The sequence below is a fragment of the Dromiciops gliroides genome, chromosome 1, assembly GCF_019393635.1.
Source record: "Dromiciops gliroides isolate mDroGli1 chromosome 1, mDroGli1.pri, whole genome shotgun sequence".
Taxonomy (NCBI): Eukaryota; Metazoa; Chordata; class Mammalia; order Microbiotheria; family Microbiotheriidae; genus Dromiciops; species Dromiciops gliroides.
The window spans coordinates 763,436,914-763,454,901 of record NC_057861.1 but is presented as its reverse complement, the minus strand read 5'-3'; the positions used below and the strand labels follow the sequence as shown (position 1 = coordinate 763,454,901).

Below are 17,988 nucleotides of genomic sequence, written 5' to 3'. Positions count from 1 at the left end.
AGTACACTGAGGGCCTTGCCGGCCCTATGGACCCCCGGGAGCACGATGAGGACCCCACCCCCGACCCCACAGCTGGGCTTCCTCATTGGAACCACACAGAAGGGCCCCCTTTGCAGGTATTATTCCTACAGAGCTGGCCAAGGGCAGGGGCCAAAGGCCTCGAGCCCAAGGGACTCAAAGTTCACGGAATCGAGCCGAGCCCGCTACAAAGCCCCAGCACTGCCCCACCATCCATCATCTGAGCCCAACAATAATCCGAGAATCTCAAGAGCCTCGGGCCTCAGAGAAGTCCAGATGCTCCAACAGGTGACACCCATGACACGGCACCAGCTTCCGGGACTGGGTGCCTTCCACGGTAAGACCTGGGCAACCTGGGTATGGGCACGGTCTCTGCTCCAACGACTGCACTCAGGACCCTTTTCAGGCCCGTGTTCCACACTGGAGACTTAGGAGGCACCAGATGACTATGGAGGTCAAATCCCAGGTCATCCGAGGGGGCAAAGGGCACGGCAAGAAGGAAAGTGGCACCTGAACTGAGCCCCAAAAGCAGTGGAAATGAGGAAGGTGTGCATATCCCAGGCACAAGGGAGGGAGACTGAGTCCCAGGAACCACCACAAGCCCTGCTTTGGGAGCAGCATGAAATCGGGCTGGAAAGGTAGGGTAGTGGCAGATGGGGAAAGCCTGGAATGCCACGCTAAGGCGTGGCTATTTTGCCCGAGGCCCCTGACCCATCTGGAAGGAGCCCAGAACTGGGAGTCAAAGAACAATCACTCCCTGTGTATCCTCAGTGATTTCAACAACAGAAAGAAGAGGCTGGACCAGGTGGAAGCAAGCCACATAGGAGGTTTCTGGAGAGCTCACTTCACTGAGGACCAAGACACCCACTTGGCACCCACTTGCCCTCCTCCTGATTTCACTGACAAACATTCTTGGGATGAGCTAGCTCCTGTTGAGTTCTTCAGACGCCGTCCATCATTCTCTAGTATCCTCCAAATTAGCTCATGATCTAAATGTCGGGGTCACCTGGAGAACCCAAGGCTGCTGGTGGAGGGAAGAGGGGTCCGGCTTCAGAGAACAGACCCATGACAGGAAACACACAACCATGATGAAAAAGAAAAATGTCTGCAATGAATGTAACCGCTAAAAATGCTCCTTAAAATTTATGCTGAAGGGTGCCACTTCAACCTCACTGGCACATTAAAGGGAGAGGGAGAGGAAGTCACCCATGGAAAAGACCACTTAAGAAATACTCCAGGGGCAGCTAGGTGGCGCAGTGGATAGAGCACCAGTCCTGGAGTCAGGAGGACCTGAGTTCAAATCCGGCCTCAGACACTTTACACACTTACTAGCTGTGTGACCCTGGGCAAGTCACTTAACCCCCATTGCCTCACCACAAAAAAGAAAAGAAAAAAAGAAATACTCCGCTTCAACAACAACGCAAAAAGTGCACCTCGGAGCGGGTGAGGCACCCACCGCTTGTCATGGGGCCAGCCGGAAGCATGAAAATGATGCCAACACGGGAAGGCACAAACACCACCGGCAAAACCTTTCAACGGCGAGTGGGCAGGGCAGATCCTCTTACAACGCAGGTATACGGCAGCATGAGCCCAAGTGCAAACCAGAACGAGCTAAAGGCCCAGGAGTAGCAAGCGTGGAAGAGCCCGGGATCCCAGAAGGGGAAGGGGCCTCCCAGAACAAGAATGCTGGGTGTGCCCCACAAGGACAGAGAACTCACTCCTGCCCAACCCAGCCGTCAAAGAACACCCAGAAGGCCCCCACGGGCACTCAGGGGAAACAAGGAAAGCAAAACCCTAAGCACCACTGCCTGAAATGGTCTAAAAGAACAGACATGCCAGCATGGAGGCAAAGGAATCAACAGGAAAGCAAGGATTCCATGGAGAGTGGCTGCGAGGGGGTCGATCTCTTTGAGAATAAACAAACACGTGCTCACTGGAGCAGTTCTCATTTAATCTCGTCATGTTAAAGGTATACATGTATACATATACACACATGCACACACATACACATACATACACACATGCACATGCACATACAGTACGTAGAGGTGCGCATATATATATGCAGTACACATATACACATGCACATGTGCAGACATGTACACACATATACACTCTCATATATGCATGTGTACACACACATACAGATATACATGTGCACATACACACACGCACATGCACATGTGCAGACATGCATGTATGCACATATACACTCACACACATGCATTGTACACACATACAGATATACATGTTCACATACACACATGCACACACATGCACATGCAGTACATAGAGGCGCATGTACATATATGCAGTGCACATATACACACGCACATGCACATGTACAGACATGCATGTATGCACATATACACTCACAGACATGCATGTGTGTATACACATACAGATATGCATGTGCAGACATACATGTACGCACATATACTCTCACATACATGCATGTGTACACACATGCACATATACATGTACACATGCACATACAGTACATAGAGGTGCACATACATATATGCAGTGCACATATACACACGCACATGCAAGACATGCATGTACGCACATATACTCACATACATGCATGTGTACACACATACAGATATACACGTGCACATACACACACATGCACATACAGTATGTAGATGTGCACATACATATATGCAGTGCACATATACACACATGCACATGTGCAGACATGCATGTATGCACATATACACTCACACACATGCATTGTACACACATACAGATATACATGTTCACATACACACATGCACACACATGCACATGCAGTACATAGAGGCGCATGTACATATATGCAGTGCACATATACACACGCACATGCACATGTACAGACATGCATGTATGCACATATACACTCACAGACATGCATGTGTGTATACACATACAGATATGCATGTGCAGACATACATGTACGCACATATACTCTCACATACATGCATGTGTACACACATGCACATATACATGTACACATGCACATACAGTACATAGAGGTGCACATACATATATGCAGTGCACATATACACACGCACATGCAAGACATGCATGTACGCACATATACTCACATACATGCATGTGTACACACATACAGATATACACGTGCACATACACACGTGCACATACATACACACATGCACATGCAGTATGTAGATGTGCACATACATATATGCAGTGCACATATACACACATGCACATGTGCAGACATGCATGTATGCACATATACACTCACATACATGCATGTGTACACACATATACACACGTGCACGTGCACGTGCACGTGCACGTGCATACACGCACACAGAGAAAAACATGTTCACTAGACTCTCTTCAGGAGCCTCTCTCTCACCATCTCTCTTTCAAGGTGTGGTAAAGATTATTTGTGGTAAAGATTAATATTGGAAGTTTTAGCTGAATCATTTGAGAGATTGCACATGCTACTGAAGCAGCTTTTGAAGGCCCTCCCTTTTTGGGAAGAGAACGCAAACTTAAAAGTGAGGGCGGGAACAGAAGTTGGCGTTCTCTGGCTATTAAACTTAGCCATGGCAGGGCGCAGGTGAGAGGAGTTCAGAAACACGTGGTTGGTGTTCGGCTTTGGGTGTGCTGGTTCTCGGCCTGGCAAGCACTTTGGGATTTGGTGAGTTTTATAAAGGAAAAATAGACTAAGTTTAGATCTAAGACCATCCATCTGTATGTCTACTGCCCTATCTCCCTGATTGGTTTCACTTTTTGTTGCCTAATTAATTCCCAAGCAATAAAAATTAATCCCTCACAGATTAAAGCTCAGAGGCTCCTTTTTCTTATTTGCCTGGGAGATATATATAAAAGGGAAAAGTTAAAGGGGGAGATTCATGCTCCGTACACCCCAAAGGAAGCCACTGACTTCTTTCCTATTCTATCCATCCTGAACACAGGAAAGCTGATAAAGGGTGGAGCTGAAGAGCTGAAAAAACCAGAGATCAGCTAATGGGGAGCTGGGCTCAACACCTAGGATTTAAGCCCCAGGCTCCATCACCCCAAGCCCTGGCTCTCTCACAGAGTCGGACAAAGGTCGGGGCAGATGCTCCAGCCCCACAAAATGACTCATGTCCCCAAGCTCAGGAGTCACTGGCTTAGCTAAAAGGTCTAGTCCAGAAAGCAGTTTCTGACAACCTCTGGTAGATTTGTAAGGTGATGATGCAAATCAATTCCATCTCATTACCCCTCCCCCTTCCTGTTAGGCAGATAAGAGGAAGGTCCCAGGACTCCATTTTCATCAAGGAATAAAGCACAAGGGCACAAACTGACAGGGCGCAGATGGCCAGCGCTCTCTTCTGCTTGTCATGAGTCAGCAGACCAGAGAATGCAGGTGGCCGCGCCCTGGGGGCTGCAGAATGGTTCCCCATCTCCGGACTGACCAGCCCTAATTCCCTGCGTTCCTTCATCAGACTGATATGGGGTGATGCCAAGGCCCCTCAGGAGGGGATGTAGAGGGTTCCAGAGGTTTTAAATCAATTGGCATTTATTTCACTAAATATTTCCCAATTACATGTAAAAAAAAATTTTAATATTCATTTTTTTAAATGTTGATGAGTTCCAAATTCTCTCCCTCCCTCCCACCCTTTGAGAAAAACAATATCTCGATTATACATATGACGTCATACAAAACATACTTCTCTATTAGCCACATTTCAAAGAAAACACACACCCAAAAAACCAAGAAAAAGGAAGAAAGTGAGAAAGTTCCCTTCACTCTGCACTCAGAGTCCACCGGTTCTGTCCCTGGGGGCAGGGAGCATTTTTCCCCATGGGTCTGTTGGAATCATCTCGGATCAGCGTCAGAGCGGCTGAGTCTTTCACAGACGATCATCACACAATGTTCTCCTGGCTCTGCTCGCTTCACTCTGCCTCAGTTCAGGTAAATCTTCCAGGTTTTCTGAGCACGTCCTGCGGGTCGCCCATCACAATCCCATGAAACAGCTCACTCCGCCATTCTCCAATCGACGGGCTTCCCTCGAGGGCTCTGGTTTCAGGAGCTTGAGCTCACAATAAACCCCAAGGCCGAGGCCTTAGGGAAGAAGACGGGAGGAGGGACAGACTTCGGGAGTCACCTTCTGTTTGGGAAAATCATCATGGGGAGAGTCCTGGCTTCAAGCCCACTGAACAGAGGCTCTCTCCGCAGTTTATGATGCTAGCTTTGGTCACTGCATCTCACTTAAACATCAAAAGTATAAAAAATTACAAAGCTCGCCAACGCCTAGGTCCAGACCCCAAGGGCCATCTTGGCTATCTCAGTGTACAAGGAAAATCAGCCTGTAGCCCCAGGCTAGGGACCCCCAGGAGAACCCAGGCCAAAGTCTCAGGAGACTCTAAGGCAGCCAAGACCACTCCCACAGGCTGGGAGCAAAATCCTACAAGCAGCTTGCAGAGAATGGGTCATATAAGGAAAATAAGGCAATGTCTCCAAAACGCCATGGGCGTTCAGGTAACCACGTCTAGCACTGTCCATTGGGCTGAAAGACCTCTCAGTGCCTCTGAGGAGCTGGGTCATCACAGAATGGTCATCGAGTCCAGTTCCCACATTCTCAAAGGAGGAAACTGAGGCCCAAAGACAAATGCCATGGGTCTGCTTCTGATATTCTTAAAGAATCTGGGACCAGGAGAAACCACAAAGACAGGCTAAGAGCCTGGGCTCAAAGCTAATCTATATGCTAACAAATAAACAAACAAACAACATGGCAGGACCTGAAACAACCAACAGAGGGTGGAGGGAATCCAGAAGGAAGAAGAAAAAGGCTGTCATGGACTGTCCACCTCCCCCCACTGACCAAATCTTCTTCCAAATACTAGTTCTCACCCACCTGCCACCCTGGGTGTCAAATCCAAGCAAGAACCTCCTTCTAAAAATTACAATCACTAGAGGGCAGTGTTAATATAGATTAAAAATTAATTGGAAACTAAATGATCTAATCCTAAAGAATGAGTGGGTCAAGGGGCAGCTAGGTGGCACAGTGGATAAAGCACCGGCCCTGGATTCAGGAGTTCCTGAGTCCAAATCTGGCCTCAGACACTTGACACTTACTAGCTGTGTGACCCTGGGCAAGTCACTTAACCCCACTGCCCCGTTAAAAAAAAAAAATGTAAAAAAAGAATGAGTGGGTCAAACAATAAATCATAGAAACAATCAATAATTTAATAAAAAAGAAAGACAATAAGACAACATACCAAAATTTATGGGATGCAGCCAAAGCAGTACTTAGGGGAAATTTTATACCTCTAAACTCTTACATCAATAAAGGAGAAAGAGTAAATCAATAAATTGGGCATACAACTAAAAAAAACTAGAAAAAGAACAAATTAACATCAAATTGGAAAATGAAAGGCGAGATTAATAAAATGTAAAGTAAGAAAACTATGGAGTTAATAAATAAAACTAGGAGCTAGTTTTATGAAAAAAAAACAATAAGATAGCTAAACTATTAGTTAATTTGATTTTTTTTAAACAAGAAGAAAACCAAATTACCACTATCAAAAATAAAAAGGTTGAATTCACCACCAATGAAAAGGAAATTAAAGCAATCAGGAACTATTTTGCTCAATTATATATGCCAATGAATCTGACAATCTAAGCAAAATCAATGAATATTAACAAAAATATAAATTGCCCAGATTAAGAGAAGAGTTAACAGAATACTTAAATAACCCCATCTTAGAAAAAGAAACTTGAACAAGTCATCAATGAACTCCCTAAGAAAAAATCCCCAGGGCCAGATGGCTTCACAAGTGAATTCTACAAAACATTTAAAGATCAACTAATTCCAATAATATATAAACTATTTGGAAAAACAGGCATTGTTCCAAATTCCTTTTATGACATAAATACCATGCTGATATCTAAACCAGGGAAAGAAAACTATAGACCAATTTCCCTAATGAATATTGATGCAAAAATTTTAAATAAAATACTAGTAAGGAGATTACAACAATATATCACAAGGATTATACAATATGACCAGGAATGCAGGGCTGGTTCAGTATTAGGAAAACTATCAGCATAACTGACCATATCAATAACGAAGCCAATAGAAATCACATGGTTATCTCAATAAATGCAGAAAAAGCTTTTGACAAAATACAGCACCCATTCCTATTAAAAACAGAGAGAGCATAGGAATAAAGGGAGCTTTCCTTAGAATGCTAAGTAGTATCCATCTAAAACCATTAGCAAGCATTATCTGTAATGGGGATAAGCTAGAAGCCTTCCCAATGAGATCAGGAGTGAAGCAAGGATGCCCATTATCTCCACCATTATTCAATACAGTACTAGAAATGCTAGCTCTAACAATAAGAGAAGAAAAAGGAATTGAAAAAAATTAGCAAAGGCGATGAGGTAACAAAACTACTACTCTCTGAAGATGACGTGATGATGTACTTAGAGAATACTAGAGAATCAACCAAAAACTAGTTGAAATAATTAACATCTTTAGCAAAGTTGCAGAATATCAAATAAACCCATATAAATCACCAACATTTCTATATACAACCAACAAAGCCCAGCAGCAAGAGAAAGAAAGAGAAATTCCACTTAGAATAACTGTAAACAATATAAAATACTTGGGAGTCTACCTGACAAGACAAACCCAGGAACTATTATTTCACACAAATAAAGTCACATCTAAACAAATGGGAAAATATTAATTGCTCATGGACAGGCTGAGACAATATAATCAATATAATGCATTCACTTAGTATTAATTTAACTTAAAATTACTACTAATAATAATTTATCATTGGTTGTTAATTTAATACAATAACTACAATTCTACCTAAATTATTTTACTTATTCAGTACCATATCAATCAAACTACCAAAAAGTTACTTTATAGAGCTAGAAAAAATGACAAAATTCATCTGGAAGAACAAAAGGTTAAGAATATCAGTAGAATTAAAGGGGAAAAAATGCAAAAGAAGGTGGCCTAGCCATATTAGATCTCCAACTATATTATAAAGCAGTAATCATCAAAACCATCTAGTACTAGCTAAGAAAGAGAGTGGTGGGAGCAGCTAGGTGGCACAGTGGATAGAGCACTGGCCCTGGATTCAGGAGGACCTGAGTTCAAATCTGGCCTCAGACACTTAACACTTACTAGCTGTGTGACCCTGGGCAAGTCACTTAACCCCAACTGCCACACCAAAAAAAACAAACAAGAAAGAGAGTGGTGGATCAGTGGCCTAGATACATAACAGTAAATGACCACAGTAAATCCAAAGACCCCAGCTTCTAGGAGGAGAACTCACTATTTGACAAAAACTCCTGGGAAAACTGGAAAGCAGTTTGGCAGAAACTAGGGATTGACCAGCTTCTTAAACCATATATCAAGATAAGGTCAAAATGGGTACATGATTTAGACACAAAAGGTGGGTGATACCACAAGCAAATTAGGGGAGCATGGAATAGTTTACCTAACAGATCTATGGAGAAGATCAAAATAAGCCCAAACGAGAGACAGAGAGTATTACAAGATATAAGATGGATCATTTTGATTCTATTAAAGAGGTTTTGTACAAACAAAACCAATGCAGCCAAGATTAGAAGGAAAGAAGAAAGCTGGGAAACAAGTTTTACAGTCAGTATTGCTGACTGGGGCCTCATTTCTCAAATGTATGGAGAACCTAGTCCAATTTATAAGAATGTAAGTCATTCCTCAATTGAAAAAATGGTCAAAGAATATGACAAAACTATGTATAATCATATGAAATAATGCTCTAAATAACCACTGACAAGTGAAATGCAAATTAAAACAATTCTGAGGTACCACTCACACCTATCAGATTGGCTAATATGGCAGAAAAGGAAAATGACAAATGGTGGAGGGGATGTGGGAAAACTGGGACACCAGTTCCTTGATGGTGGAGTGGTGAACTGATCCAATCATTCTGGAGAACAATCTGGAACTCTGCCCAAAGGGCAACCTAACTGCATACCCTTTGATCCAGCAATAGCACTGCTAAATCTGTATCCCAAAGAGAGCATGGACCTCTTCTGACTAAAGAACTGACAAAAACAGGAGACCCAGGAAGGGAGAGCACAATTACTGCCACACAGTCCCATTCCTAAGAAATTTGCACAACATGTGTTGGGAAAGGCTGGGAAAGGTGACCCACAGCTCAGGACAAGACAAGGGGAGGCAGGGCTTCCCACAACACCCACAACACCCACCACAAGGTTCCTCTTCCTTGAGCTGCACAAGGCCAGGGGAGAGATCTCTGAGCTGGAGGGACCTCCTGTGCCCCCTCCTCTCTCCTCTCCTCTTCACCCCCAAACCCTGGTCGTCACCTCCAACTTGCCTCCTTCCCTACAGCCCCCCAATGGGCACACTGGCCTCTGCTCCTCTAGTTTTTTTCCTTTCTACCTCCTCACAGGCAATGGCTCCTCCTACATCTCCAAACATGCCCAAGGCTTCCCCCACTCCTAGAAAAGGATCACTCGACTCCTCAAGCCCTCTACTCTCACCCCCTTTCTTTGACTCCTTACTACCCACAACAGGCACCTCCCCTTTCTCTCCTCTTGCTCTCTTCTTCACACCTTCCACTCTGGCTTCCAACTGCCTCCTTCCACCCCAAGTCACCAATGATCTCTTAATCACCAAACCCAACAGCCTCTTCCCAGTTCTCACAATCCCTGACCACTCTGCAGCGTGGGACGCTGTGGGTCACTCTCTCCTCCATATCAATATTCTCCTCTCTAGGTCTCTGGGACACCCCTTCTCTCTCCGGGTGCTCCTCCTCCCTCTCTGACCACTCCTTCTCTGTCTCCTTGGCTGGATCCTCCCCCAGGTCACACCTCCTAACTGCGGATGTCACCCAAGGCTCTGCCCTCCTCTCTTCTGCTGCACTCCACCTGCTCCAAGAGTTTAATCAGCATCTCTCTGCAGATGACATCCAGCTCAGCGGTGCAGAGAAAGTACAGAACTTGGGAATCAGGAAGACCTGAGTCTGAATCCAGCCTCGGATGCTTACCGCCTGTGTGACCCTGGTCAAGTCACTTCACCCAGTTTGCCTGTTTCCTGAGGGAAGACAGGGCTTAGAAAGCAGATTTTCTTGACTTCATTTGTCCCTGCTTAAGGACAACCATGGTGGCCATCCCTTGTGCCTGGAGAAGCCCAGGCACCCATAAGACAAGATGTGAGCAGGTCTGAGCCTGGCATGAACTCACTGTGTCAGCTGCAAGGTTCCAAGCTTGGAGGAAGGAGAGGCCCTGCTCCAGGCCAAGGTCAGTGCCCTTGGTCCCACCATTCTTCCTGAACAGACTGGCCCCCAATCAGTCCCACTCTCTCATCTTCACCCCCTCCCCATCTCTGGGCCGAGGCCCTTGGGTCCACAGACATACCCTGGTCTCTTGACCATCCACAGAAAGCATCTCCTCAAGCCGGTATCCAATCTCCCACCTTCCTCCCCGCCCCCCCAACCCCAAGCATCCAGAGCAAAGCTGCTTAAACTGTGGGTCGAAATCCCACCTGGGGTCATGTGACTGGATGCGGCTGGGGGCAGGTAGCAAAAAAATCTGCCAGGAAATGCTTGATTTGTCTATCTATTTTACATACCTAAACACTGAGGGTGGCGTAAAAACTTCTGGGGCACAAAGGGGTCGTTAGTGGCACTGGAAATAACTGCAGGTCTAAAAGGATTCACGTGGGATGGCTCGGGCCCGTGCAAACTGGCCGTGGGGTTCTCCTCTCTCCCCTCTCTTTCTCAGTCACATCCCACCCCACCCGGGACCAAGGGGCTTCCGGGCCCAGCTGCCATCGCCACCCACCGTGCAGAGGTCCTTGTACTGAAGCTTCTGGAACTTCGTGTCTGTGTTGCCTGCGCACAGTTCCACATAGCCCAGAACCACCTGGAACACGGTGTTGTGGATGGCCTGCGTAAAGTGCATGTGCAACTGGTCCATCGCAGTCTGTGGGGCAGGGAAACAGTGTCACTCGGCTGGCCGGCCACCACAGGCCACCTCAGGCTGCCCCTCCGCACACACAGACACACGCACACACAGGCCCATGGCCCCCAGACTAGCCTGGGCTAGGGATCCTGCCTTGGCAGCCCCCCAGACACACCTGCGTCTTCCCCAGGAGCCTGTAGGCCTGCTGCACCTTGGTGTAGTGGGCAACATCAAAGTTCTTGCAGATTTTGGAGAGCGCCACGTCCAGCTGCTCCTAAAAGGGAGAGCATGTGAGGAAAGGCTGGTGAGAAACCCTCAGGAGGATGCCCGAAGGGCCAGCAGGGCTGCGCTCAGACACACCAAGCAGTAGTCAGGAGGAAGGACCCACCAGCGGATTTCAAATCCTGCACTCTGCTAGTGCAGTCTGCATGGCCTTAGGCAAACCACTCCCATTCCCTGAGACAGTTGCCCCCTTGGTCAAACTAGGGCTTAGATTGACTAGATGCCCCAAGGCTCCAACACACACAGTCCAGGTTCACTAAAGATGATTCTTAGTCACTAGGAAGTCAGCTCCAGGAGCCCAGAGTCTGCAAGGGCCCAAATGCCAGGCCCCTGCTAACAGCCACCCAATGTCAAGGGGAGGCCACACTTTGGGGTGAACCACACAGGCCAGAGTGGCGACCACGGCTTTGAGTGGTGGCCTTGGTGCTGCAGGCCTCAGTGCCCCTGAGTGTCCATGAACTCTCATTTAAAGTAGGATTTTCTTCTGAAGGGGAAAGGGACAAAACGCCCTTGTGGGAAACATGAGCGCTTCCTCCAGGGGTTAATGGTCCCCGTGTAGGGGACAAGCGCCCAGTCTCCAGAAGACCACTCTCAGCTTCTGTCCAGGGAAAGGTGCATCCATTGCCAAAGCCCTGTCAACGTTCTTCCTGGAAGATGCTCAGCGAGTCAGCCTGCAGCCTGCCACCCTGACTGCCTGGCCTGCTGGGGGTGCTGTGCCACATTAGGCTGGGTTCAATGGTGCTATGTTGGGATATACCACACTGCAATCTGCTGCACTGCACTGACTGCTGGGTCCTGCTGTCCCATCTTGTCCCGCCCCCCCCCTCCCCCCCACCCCACCCCCACCATGACCCTCCCACCAAGGCCTCCCAACTTACCTCAATTTGTTCCAGGGTGTCCTGCAGCTTGGAGTCCAGCTCACTGTTGAAGGAGAAGAGTCAGATTAGAGTTTCCTATTTTTTCTGAAAAGCAGTTTGGCTAGAGGCCTAAAGAGCATCAAAAATGCCCAGACCCTCGGAGCCCAAGCCCCACTTGTGAGAGAGGAAGGGGGTCCTGGAGACCGCCAAACAGGGGCAGCAGCACTTCCCAGGGGACGCCCATTGGCAGGGGACCAGGGGAATACAACCACCACTGAACCGTCCAAACGGAAGGTGGTGAAATCCAGAGGCCTGAGATCCCGGCCCTGCAGGGGCCCACAGGTATGGAATACTGCATCCAACATCAGACTTTTCTGGCAGGCTGGTGAGCTGGGCTGACCATTTTCTTCTTCTTCCTCTATTCTGAAGCCCTTAATAGAGGGGATGGCTCAGGGAAGGAGAGACAGTGGAGAATGACGGTGATGCCAAAAGCAGGACGTGATCTTTTACAAACTAACAAAGAGCCGCCTTTCTACCTTGAGGTCAAAGCTCGCAGACGCTCTCCTAGTCTCTGTCCGAGGAATGGACAAACATCTTGGATCCTGAACCACTCATTTAGAGGAAAGACCCAAGGAGAGTCAGGACCACTAGCAGGCCAGATGTTCAGGCTTCTCTTACAGCTTAGGAGAAGATTCCTCCAACTAAGGAAACTAAAAGGACAACAACCCCACCAAGGTCATCCTGCCTGAGTCCAGCCGTGAAACAGGACAGGGCCTCCTGAGGCCCAAGACCAGACAAGAGGATGAGTCTGGCCATCAGCACAGGAAACACCAAGGGGACTGGGAACATCTGCCCAAGGGACACCCCCAGGTAGATGGCAGCTGACTGGGCAGCCTAGTAGTGTGTCCCTCTGGAGAGACAGCTACAAGCCCAGCCCAGAATCAGATGGGGGAAGAGAGCGGGCTGGGCCCTCCGGGAGCCAACATGCCAAAAGCCATCTTCCCAGCACAGATCCGTCACACCAGGAAGACATATATGAATAGACGGGGCTGGGCGAGTGCGGGAGGCCTGACAGCCAGGAATAGAGAGGCACCTGAAGATACCTCTCAGACACCTCCAATGGGAAGTCCAAGGGACATCTTCACCTCAATGTCCGAAACAACTCGTTAACTTCCCCTCCAAATGCTTCCCCCAGGGTCACAATGTAAGAGTTCCCTTGGACTCTTTACTCTCTCACCCCCAGATCCAAGATGGCACCAAGGCCTGTCGATTTCACCTCTGGAGCATCCCCCCCAATTCGCCCCTTCTCTCCTCCTGCCCTGCCCCCACCTTGATGCAGACCCTCATCACTTCACATCTAGACTATTGCTGTAGCCTGGGGGGGGGGGGTCTGCCTGCCTCTGGCCTCCCCCCACTCCAGTGCACCTTCTAATCAGGTGACTGTCCTCAATTCTAGGTCTGATCATCCAAGCCCAATTCTGACTCTAACACCCCCGACTCAATAAATTGCAGGGGCTCGGTTTGGCCCCCGGGACCAAATACAAACACTGTCCTCGGCATTCAAAGCACTTCATGATGGAGCCCCCTTCTCCCTTTCCAGGGACCCCAGCTGCCATCCTCCAGGCTCTGACCTCTGACCTCTCCCGCCTCCAAGGCCCAACTAAGATCCCAGCCCACCCCCTCATTCCAGTGCCTGCCGTCTGTTCCCAACTTCCTATTCAGCCTGTCTGTACTGACTTGGGAGCTCCTGGAGAGCAGGGGCTGACTTAGGCCTCTTACACAGCAGGTGCTCAATCAATGCTCAGGACTCAACTGGCTGACTAAAGAAGCTGAAGAGGAGCACAGGGTCCCAGACGTCCCAAAACCTCCTCTGGACCTTGGCGCAGACTCTAGGTCAGGGCCCGAGGGCTAACAAAGACACTCAAAGTGGGGCGGAGCCAAGATGGTGGAGGAAACACAGTGAGCTCTCGAACTCATGACAGGATCACTCCAAAAAACATCCAAATAACGCCACAGGAAAATGCTGGAGCAGCAAAACCCACAGAAGAATGTGCTGAGATCATCTTCTAACCAAGAACGGCTTGGAAGGTCAGAAGGAGGGAGCTGCTGTGCTGAGACAGGAGTCGGGCCCAACCCCACAGTCACCCTGACACAGATCCAGTCCCAGGAAGGCCTCACCAGAGAAGCAGACCCCCAGAGCCTCTGAATCAGCTGAAGCGCCAGTGTCGTCTGGAACTAAGCTCACAGTCTGGTGAGTGGGCTGAGCCCTGGGCAGGGAAGAGACTACAGGGGTCTCTGCTGGTGCTGAGGCAGAACTTGGATTTTACACCCCTACTGAGAACCAGGGGGTAGGCTCGAGTAGCAGTGGCCCAGGTGGGGGAGGGGCACAGGCTCCTCAGAGCTGACAACCACAACACACAAGGCTGGTTGATTGGCAAGTTGGTCTGGGGTCATCTATGGACCAGGGAACAGGCCGGGCGAGGGACGAACCTGATTCTCCTTAATTCATACCACTTGGGACCTTCTGAATCTTGGGATACTGCGGCCTGGAAACAGTGCCCCACTTTAAGGAGCTAAAAGTCTGGTAAAAGAAAGGCAAGATGAGCCGACAGAGAAAGGGGAGGACCATAGAAAGTTTCTTCAGTAACAAGGAAGACCAAGGGGCACCCTCAGAGGAAGATGCCAACATCAGGGCCCCTATATCTAAAGCATCCAAGAAAAATAAGAATTAGTCTCAGGCCATAGAGGTGCTCAAAAAGGACTTTGAAGATAAAGTTAGAGAGGTAGAGGAAAAAATGGAAAGAGAAATGAGGGGGATGCAGGAAAGACATGAGAAAAAAGTCAACAGCTTGAATCTAGTGAAGTGAGCAGAACCAAGAGAACACTGTACACAGTAATAGCAACACTGTGTGATGATCAACTGTGAAAGACTTAACTCTTCTCAGCAATAAAATGATCTAAGACAATGCAAAAGACTTAGGGTGGAAAATGCTCTCCACATATAGAAAAAGAACTATGGAGTCTGAATGCAGATTGAAGCATACTATTTTCACTTTTGTTGTTGTTGTTTATTCTTTCTTGCATTTTTCCCTTTTGTTCTGATTCTTCTCTTACAATATGACTAATGTGGAAATATGTTTAACATGATTGTAACGTATAACAACTGATGTATAGTGACGTGAGCAGAGCTGGGAGGACATTGTGCATAGTGACAACAGTATTGTTCAATGAGCAACTGTAGGGGCAGCTAAGTGGTGCAGTGGATAGAGCACCAGCCCTAGATTCAGGAGGACCTGAGTTCAAATCCGGCCTCAGACGCTTAACACTTACTAGCTGTGTGACCCTGGGAAAGTCACTTAACCCCAATTGCCTCACAAAAAAAAATGAGCAATTGTGAATGACTTAACTACTCTCAGCAATGCAATGATCCAAGACAATCCCAAGGGTCCGTCTGTGTAGCTGGAAAAGCAGCATCTTGGGGCACCGGGGCAAGCCCCCAACTCTCCCATTGGGCCGGCATGCTTCAGCACCACAACTCCCAACTGTGACTATGAAGGGGACACTCTCTCTTTCTCAGGGCATTCAGAATGTGTCTGTGGCATGGCTCCTGGGCCGGATCAGTCACATCTCAAAGTGTCATTACAGAATATGACTCAGATACTAAACGGTCAAGGCGTCCAGACCCAGTGGAACAAAGGATGGGCTGTAGAATCTGAGGACCAGGATTCGAATCCTGCCTCTTGCCCTGGCTTTGGGGCCCCAGGCCCTGGCAGACCAACTTAGGCACCTCAGTTTCCTGATCTGTCAAAGGAAGATGAAGTCCTAAGTGGTCTCTGAATTCCCTCCCAGTTCTCAAGGTGTGGGATCCTGTGGCCAGACTGAAAATGCTGCTTCTATTGTCCTCACCTGAGAAATGGTCAAAGGATAGGAACAGACAGTTTTCAAACGAAGAAATCAGAGCTTTCCATAGTCCCATAAAAGAATACTCTCGGGGGCAGCTAGATGGCGCAGTGGATAGAGCACCGGCCCTGGAGTCAGAAGTACCTGAGTTCAAATCCGGCCTCAGACACTTAACACTTAGTAGCTGTGTGACCCTGGGCAAGTCACTTAACCCCAATTGCCTTACTAAAAAAAAAAAAGAAAAAAAAAAAGAATACTCTCAATCACCACTGATGTAAAAAATGCAAATCAACACAGCTCTGAGGCATCACCTCCCACCTATCAGAGTGGCTGATGTGACAGCAAAGGAAAAGGACAAATGTTGGAGGGGACGTGGGAACACAGGGACACTCATGCACTGCTGGTGGAGTGGTGAAGTGCTCCAACCATTCTGGAGAGTGATCCGGAACTACGTCCCAAGGGCTATCAAACTGCAGACCCTTTGACCCAGCTCCACCACAGCTAAGGCTGTATCTCAAAGGGGTAAAAAACAAAAAGGAAAAAGACCCACATCCACAAAGATGTTACCACAGCAGCACTTTCTGGGGCTGTGGGGTTGCCCGCCCCCTGGAGAATGGCTGAACAAGCTACGGAATGTGACCAGGATGGTCCACCATCGTGCTGTGAGAAATGACCAACAGGACGGTCTCAGAAAACCCTGGGAAGACTGAAGGGGACTGATGCTGAGTGCGATTTGCCGAACCAGGAGAACACTGTGCTCAGTCACAGCCACAGTGAATGACTCGGCTCTTCTCAGCGATACAATGACCCGAGACGATTCCAAAGGACTCATGATGGAAAATGCCACCACCTCCGGGGAAAGAGCTGATGGAGTCTGAATGCAGATGGAAGCAGACTTTTTATTTTTTGCATTTTTAATTTTTTGTCTGTTTTTTCCTTCCACAATGTGACAAATATGGAATATATCAAATTGCTTGCCTTCCCAAGGATGAGAAAGGGAAAGCTGTGACAGAGAGAATTTGGAACTCAGAAATTTTAAGACAAATGTTGAAAATTGTTTTTACATGCAATGGGGGAGGGGGAGATACATTTTTTAAAAATGCTCCCCCTAAGAGATGGAGCAAGGCTGTCTCTTCCAATGGATGTCTCCCTGGGCATCAGGGTAGACTAGACACAGCTGGATAGATGTGGGTGCCAGGTCATTCTAACACGCCAGGCTTGTGGAGATGCCCCTGGGAGACGCTGGACCCCCAAGGACTGTGCTGCCCTATGTACCAGTAGGAATGGGCATCAACCACGCGCTCTGCCTGCTCTCCCTCCCCTCACAGGCCCCCTCGCAGCCTGAGCCCAGCCCCCATACCTGATGCAGCTGTAATGTCGGAACGTGCTGGCCGCCTGCTGACACTCGAGGCAAAGCTGGATGGCTCCAGGATAATCTTCTTCCTTGAGGAAAACACCGGTGTGAGACTCTGCTCAAACGCAAGCCACAGCATTTGTGTGAGAAGAAGCAAGGGAGATGTTACTGAGGCCCAGGCAGGCACCAGGTGGGGACCCCCCTCACAGGGACCAACAGAGGAAGGGACAACTCCCAGCTGGTGAGCACAGCCCAAGGCAGAGGTGAGAAGTGAGCCTAGGGGTGCTTGGGCCAGGGGGAGAACCCAGAGCAGGTAGGGAGAAGGGGGAAGCAGAATGGGAAACTGAGGCAGGCCAAGGCACGGACCTCTTTCTGAGAAGGGAGTGACTGTGAGGGAGCAAGGGGTCTCTTGACCATAGAAGCCCCTACTGAGGCAGGCTTTGCACAAAACCAGCCGTGTCTTCAAGAAAACTTACTTTAACAGAAAATGAAAAAGCCCAGCACTCAGTGCCTCAGTTTCCCGGCCACAGGGACACGGCACCGAGCATAGTGATAGGCCCCATCACTGTCCTGGGGGGCCAGAGAGGGACATCAGGAGGAGAGCTCTCTGGAGTCTCCCCAACCCCCAGAGTTAGGTGAAA

At 48.3% G+C, this 17,988-nt stretch overlaps 1 protein-coding gene across 2 annotated transcripts in view; it reads right to left on the bottom strand.

Annotated features, from left to right (window-relative positions):
• The window catches only part of VPS50 (VPS50 subunit of EARP/GARPII complex), a 60,152-nt gene that overhangs the window by 32,730 nt on the left and 9,434 nt on the right, over positions 1-17,988 (bottom strand). For both annotated transcript variants that reach the window (XM_043977959.1, XM_043977960.1), the window contains exons 9-12: positions 17,354-17,436; positions 12,115-12,157; positions 11,130-11,228; positions 10,835-10,975 (exon numbers count right to left, since the gene is read on the bottom strand). In XM_043977959.1, the coding sequence (XP_043833894.1) occupies positions 10,835-10,975; positions 11,130-11,228; positions 12,115-12,157; positions 17,354-17,436 (366 nt within the window). The remainder of the gene's footprint in view (positions 1-10,834; positions 10,976-11,129; positions 11,229-12,114; positions 12,158-17,353; positions 17,437-17,988) is intronic.